The 6,540-nt window shown below is 53.8% G+C and overlaps 1 protein-coding gene across 1 annotated transcript in view; it reads left to right on the top strand.

The window, feature by feature from the left end:
- The window catches only part of LOC102368654 (HRAS-like suppressor 3), a 6,313-nt gene extending 3,137 nt beyond the window's left edge, over nucleotides 1-3,176 (top strand). The window contains exons 2-4 of the mRNA XM_006036866.3: nucleotides 394-499; nucleotides 1,786-2,054; nucleotides 2,630-3,176. Of these exons, the coding sequence (XP_006036928.1) occupies nucleotides 394-499; nucleotides 1,786-2,054; nucleotides 2,630-2,740 (486 nt within the window). The 3' untranslated portion in view covers nucleotides 2,741-3,176. The remainder of the gene's footprint in view (nucleotides 1-393; nucleotides 500-1,785; nucleotides 2,055-2,629) is intronic.
- The last annotated feature ends 3,364 nt before the right edge of the window (nucleotides 3,177-6,540 follow it).

Raw genomic sequence — 6,540 nt, 5'->3', positions numbered from 1 at the left:
CCTGCTGATGGAGGCGCTGACCCAAAGTCAATAGCAGTAGTTGCAGGCATGACTAATTGTTGATAAAATAGTAAACGCATGTAAATGCACGTAGCTACGTCAGCAAATAGTTTCCATATCTGTCCACACAGTATCATTTACAATGTGTAATATAATCTATGAATAATAATTTATAATTCTGCATGCACTAGTATATACCGGTATTCTTAAATTTCAGCTTAATGAATGAATTACTTTGAAATTTAGATAGACCGTGATCTATTTCTCTGTCCAAGAGCTCACTCTTATGCCAAGGCAAAGAGGGGTGGGTGTTGCTGGGTTGCCCCAGGGTGGCACTGGCACTGGGCTGGTCCAACCTACCCTCTCTCTGACCCTGCCCTGGTCTCCCTGCAGCAGAAGGAGCCCAAGCCTGGGGATCTCATTCAGATCTTTCGCTCCACCTACGACCACTGGGCCGTCTACGTGGGCTATGGCTATGTTGTCCACATGGCCCCCCAAGGTAAGCAGGGGGAAGGTGGGGGGAGTCCTTAGGAGCACGTAAAACTCTGGAGCTGCTTTGTATGCGGCCTAGAGAGTGCCAACACGTGGCCAGGCTTATCTTGGATCAGAGTAAATCCAGTAAATCCCCCAGGGTAAATGCCGCATGTCTGCTTCCCTAAGTGGTATCATCCCTGGAGAGTCCACAGCTCCTGGCCCCTAGTGGTGGAGCAGTGTCATAGCACCTGCTACATGTACTTAGCCTGGGAGAGCCCGTGTGTGTGTCTGCTCCTTATTCCAGGATAAAGGCCTCTTGGGTATGGGCAGGTTCATGCTGATGCCAGGGACTGTCCAGTCCCCAGCTGGGCCCATGGTCACCAGGGAGGGGAATGGGGAGCACGAAAATGCCATGTATATGTTATCCCTTCTCTCAGCCCCTGGGGCCACTCTTATCCTATGTTAACTACCTGTGTGCCCATGTTTATCTCATGTTAACTACTCATGCACCGACATTTATCCCCTGTTAAGTACCTACATGCACACTCTTTTTCTATATTAACTACCATGTGGCCACTTTTATTCCACATTAGCTACCCATGAACCCATGCTTATCCTATGTTAACTACCTGTGCACCCGTGCTGGTTCCGCATTATCTACCGGGGCACCCATGCTTATCCCACATTAATTACCTGTGTGCCTACACCTATCCCATATTAACTACCCTTGAGCTTGTGCTTCCCTCCTGTTATATACCCCTATGCCTGTGCTTATCCTGCACTAATTGTGGCCTGTGCATGTGGCCATGTTTATGCCACATTAACTACCTATCACCTGTGTGTTTCCCACATTAACTACCACCTGGGTGCCTATGCTTATCCCACATTAACTACCCATGTGCCTTTGCTTATCCTGCATTCGCTACTCAGTTGCCCATATTTATCCTCTGTTAACTACCCATGTACCTGCTCTTATCCCACATTAACTATTTGTAATTATCCTGCATTAACTACAGATATGTCCACATTTATCCTGTATTAACTACCCATGTGCTTGCACTTAGCCCATTAACTTCCTGTGTGCCTGCTCTTATCCTACGTGAACTACTTGTGCGCCCATGTTTATCCCATGTTAACTACCCATGGGCCCACATTTATACTGCATTAACTACCTAAGTGGCTACATTTATTCCACACTAACTACCCATGTGCTTGCTTTTGCTCTGTGGTAAGTGGAAACCCTGGTAATGGTGGCTGGGAAGCCCTGCCCGTGCCCGTGCCCCTGCCCTCACATGTCTGGTCCACCCCCAGGGCAGGCAGCGGAGGCAGGATTCTCCAGCCTGTTCTCGGTGCTGACGGACAAGGCGGTGGTGCGCCGGGACCCACTCTGGACTGTGACGGCAGCCGACCGGTACCAGGTGAACAACCTGCATGACACAGACATGCCAGCACGGCCCCGCGAGGACATCGTGCGTGACGCTGAGGCCCAGGTGGGTCAGGTGCTGTCCTACAGCATCACCAGCCAAAACTGCGAGCACTTCGTCACCCAGCTGCGCTACGGTGTTCCCCGCAGTGACCAGGTGGGTGTTTACAGCCAGGATCAGTCCCCCATAGTTGGGTTTCAGGGCCCCTTATCCCAGACCCCACCCTCAGAGAAGATGCTCTCCCCCACGCTGGGATTGGTGCCCTGCTTGTCCCAGACCACCCCAGTAAAGATCAGGGCGCTCCCAGCCAGGATTGCACGCCTCTAGCCAGGATCACGACCCTCTTGTCCCTGACAGCCTCCTTCCAGTCAGGATTGGGGCCCTTCTTGTCCCAGGACACTCCATCCTTGAGCCAGGAGCAGGTCCCCAGCACCCAGGATTGGGGTCCCTATCTGAGACCCTCCCCCCCAGCCAAGATCTGCCCCCCTAGCCAGGATTGGGTCCATGTTGGGTGGGTTCTGCCCAGACCTCCCAGTCCAGGATAGGGGCCCCACAGTGCCAGGTGCTGCACATTTTCCAGTCCCCCAGCAAGCCATCCCCATAGAGCCTTGGAGGGGAAACAGACCCGGAGCAGGGGCAAAGCGGGGCAGGGAACCCAGGCGTCCTGGCTCTGAACCCGCCTTGCTCCCCGCCACCCCACCCCCACTCACCGCTCCCTCTCTTCTCTCCAGGTCCGGGATGCTGTGACTGCTGGGGCGGCCGGTGTTGCCCTCTTGGGTGTCTTGGGGGCTGGGCTTTTTGTGGGAAAGATGCTGTTGCGGAGCAGGAAAGAAGAGGAGTAGCTCACCCCCACTCAGCTCCATAGACCCACTGTGCCTATCCCTCGCTCTGGGAACCTTGGGAGCACCTTCCTGCCGCCCCACCTCCCCCAGCCTTGGGACCCCTCACCCCTGCCAGCTGGGGCAAATGAATGCAGGGTGTCTGTGTCTGCCTCTCCCACCAGGTCTGTGCTCAAGAGCTCTATCTCTCTGCTGCCTCCTTTGTGGTGCCAGGGCCCCTCACCCCCCCCCAATTCCAGTCTATGTCATCTGCCCTATCTTTCAGAATATATCTTTTTAACAAATTATAGATGTAAAAACAAGTCATACACTAAACATCAAGCAACTATGGTAGCCTATTTACATGTTATTTAAAAAAAATTGTCTTAATCTAAGGATTTTTTAGTAGTGGATGTAGAGATGATTGCATAATAGGTCAAAATAAAGTCTAACACTTGTATATTGTGTGTGGGGGTGTATGTGGGGAGTGTGTGCAGAGCAGGATGTGGGGGCATATGTATGGGATGTGTGGTGTGTGTGGGGGGGGTGTGGGGAGGATAGGGGATATACAAAGCAGGATGCGCGTGTGCGTGTGTGATGCTGCCTGTGCACTAGGTCCCAGGGCCCAGCTGGGGGTGGGGGCAAGGAGGGGCCCCAGGTAACACACACGCACGATTACCTGTGGTTTGGGGCCCATTAGTCTTACCTTGGTCCTGGGGAAGCTCTTTGAGAAAAGTATCCAGGAACACATCTGCAAAGGGCAAGCAGGGGAGATTATGCTTCGGGGCAACCAGCTTGGGTTCATTAGAAGCAGGTCCTGTCAGACCAACCTGGTGGCCTTCTACAACCAGGTCACAAAATCCTTGGATGCAGGTGTCGCGGTGGATGTAGTCTTTCTGGACTTCTGGAAGGCCTTCAACACGGTCTCTCACCCCATTCTCATTAAAAAACTAGGGGACTGTGGCGTCAATATCTACAGTCAGATGGGTGGCAGATTGGCTGTAGGGTCACACCCAGAGAGTGGTGGTGGACCTGGAGGGATGTGGGCAGTGGGGTCCCCCAGGGCTCAGTTCTTGGGCCCGCACTGTTCAACATCTTCATCAGCAACTTGGACGAGGGGGTGAAAAGTACCCTGTTCAAATTCGCAGATGACACTAAGATGTGGGGAGAGGTGGGCGCACTAGAAGGGAGGGACAGCCCACAACTAGATCTGGACAGGTTCCAGGGGTGGGCGGATGAGAACAGGATGGGGTTCAACACTGACAAGTGCAAGGTGCTGCACCTGGGGAGGAAGAACCAGCAGCATACCTACAGGCTGGGAACTCCCTTCTCATCAGTGCAGAGGCAGAAAAGGATCTTGAAGTCATTGTTGACTCCAGGATGAACATGGGCTGCCAATGCGAGGAAGCAGTCCATAAGGCTGACCACAGATGCATCACAAGCAGGTCCAAGGAGGTGATCCTCCACCTGTGTACAGCACTGGTCAGGCCGCAGTTGGAGTACTGCGTCCAGTTCTGGGCTCCGCGCTTCAGGAGGGATGTGGACAGCATCGAGTGGGTGGCCCTCCTCTGAACCCTCATGGTCAGGGGGCAGCAGGACAGGCCCTCCAAGGAGAGACTACAGGGGGACCTGAACCTGTTCAGCCTCCACAAGAGAAGCCTGAGAGGGGATCTGGTGGCTGTCTATAAACTTACCGGGGGGACCAGCGGGGAATGGAAGAGGCCCTGTTCCCCTGAGCACTACCCAGTGTAACTAGGAATAATGGCCACAAGTTGACTGAGAGTAGGTTCAGACTAGACATCAGGAGGCGCTACTTCGCTGTCAGGGCGGCTAGGATCTGGAACCAACTTGCAAGGGAAGTGGTGCTGGCTCCTACCCTGGGGGTCTTTTAAAGGAGGCTAGATAGACACCTTGCCGGGGTTGTTTGACCCCAGCATCCTTTCCTGCCCAGGGCAGGGGGTCCGACTTGATGATCTGCTCAGGTCCCTTCTGACCCTACCAACTATGAAACTAAAACAAGGTCGGGGCAGAAATCACCCACCCACCTGGGCTCAGCTAGTGGGAGAACAAGGCCCAGGTAGGTGGGGATGAGGTCAGGGGGCCAATTAGTGGCAGGGGAGCAGGAAGTGGGGTTTATCTGGGGGAGGGAGGAGGAGGGTTGGGGGGCAGGACAAGGGGTAGGAGTGGGGGCAGATGCGGTGGAGGGCATTGGGTTGTCTCCTTGTGCAAAGGGGTGTGTGTAGGGCACTTGGCATCTAGTGGGGTGTAGGTATCTAGGGGGCATCTAGGGGGTATCCAGGGAAGTGTAGGTCACTATGCAGGGAGAAGGTGGGGTTGTGATCTTCCTTCCAAGGACACTGTGCTGTGAAGGACAGGACATCTCCCCCTGCAACCAACTAAGCCCCTGCGCTGTCTGTGTGTGCGGAGGTGGTCCCATCATCTTCCAGGCCACTTGCCAGGTGCTGTACGAACAGGGCCTGCTAAGAAGGGGGGAGGTTGTGGGAGGGTGCTGGCAATGGAGGAGGGGGTTGGGGGTGCTCCTGATCTCGGCCGAATCCTCCACCACTCTGCCCCAGCTTGTCCCCACAGGCAGAGTTGCCACCCTGGGCCCTGATCCTGGGGCTGCCCATTAAGGGCTGAGTCTGGCGGGCAGCAGCTGGGGCCAGGGTCTGGCAAATTCTCCCAGGGGATCATGGGACATAGTGTGGGGTAAGGAGGGGGCAGAGGGGCCCTGATTAGGGGGAAGCATCATAACCTCCCCTGGAGCCTCACCTGGGTGTGCATGTACACAGTGGCGTGCCCCTGCGTGTGCAGCACATTTAACAGAGAGATGTGGGGGCATGTGGAATCACCTCCCCACCAGGCTGGGGGTCACATGGGGTCGGAGCATGGGGAAGGAAGAGGCTTTGAGTGCTGCAGCCGCCAGCACAGGCTCCCGCATGAGCAACGAGGATGATTGCAGCAGCCACCCAGAGCCGCGTGCGAGGCCCTGGCACAGGGGGAGGCACTGGTGGGGTGGGAGACACCCTAGAGGCCCCCTGGCTTGAACCCTTGTGCAACAGCAAGGGCTGGATCAGGAGCCACTGCGTGTGTGTCCCTCGCCTGTGCATGTCAGCACTGCTCTTGTGCAGCACCCGGCGCCACTGTTCCCAGTCTTGGGGGGGTCTGTACAGTGCCTGGCACCCCCTATCTCACCTGAGGGGCCTGGACAGCACCTGGCACCCCCTAATTTTAGTCCAGGGGTGTGATAAAAATATGTTATAATCTAGTCATTATGATTTTGCAATAACGTTTGTGTAGCAGCTGTGTGGTAAAAATGTCTCATCTCCCTACACAAAGGCTTCACAGCTGAGAACTGTTTAGTTTCACTACATAATTGCTTCTGCATATTATCACACTTGCTTCTGCTAAGGTATGTAGGCCAATGATAGATTTACGAGTAACACTAGACTTTTGCAGACATAGCCAGAAACAGATACAACAAATAACTCCTTACGAGAGAGAAGAGAAGAGGGACAGGGAGAGATGCTGATGTGAAGAACTCAGACCTTGACCGAAGAATGACCGAAATGGACTTAAGGACGGCCCCAGGGAGGAGATTTAAGATGTAAATGAGACATGTATGTAAACCGTCATAGAACATGTACCTGCTAGACATATGTTGTAAGACGTAATACTTGGGCTGCCAATAATTACGCGACACGTTAGAATCTTTTGTTTATGTTAGCTATAAAAAGAAACCCCAGACTCTGTTTGGGGTCGACACGGATTTGAGTAAATTAAGCTCCCTTGTCGAACTTGTTTGCAAACAATAAATCTAAAAT

This window comes from Alligator sinensis, unplaced genomic scaffold (assembly GCF_000455745.1).
Source record: "Alligator sinensis unplaced genomic scaffold, ASM45574v1 scaffold1860_2, whole genome shotgun sequence".
In the NCBI taxonomy this organism is placed as follows: domain Eukaryota; kingdom Metazoa; phylum Chordata; order Crocodylia; family Alligatoridae; genus Alligator; species Alligator sinensis.
The sequence above is the reverse complement of the archived record's forward strand: the minus strand, read 5'-3'. Positions and strand labels throughout refer to the sequence as shown.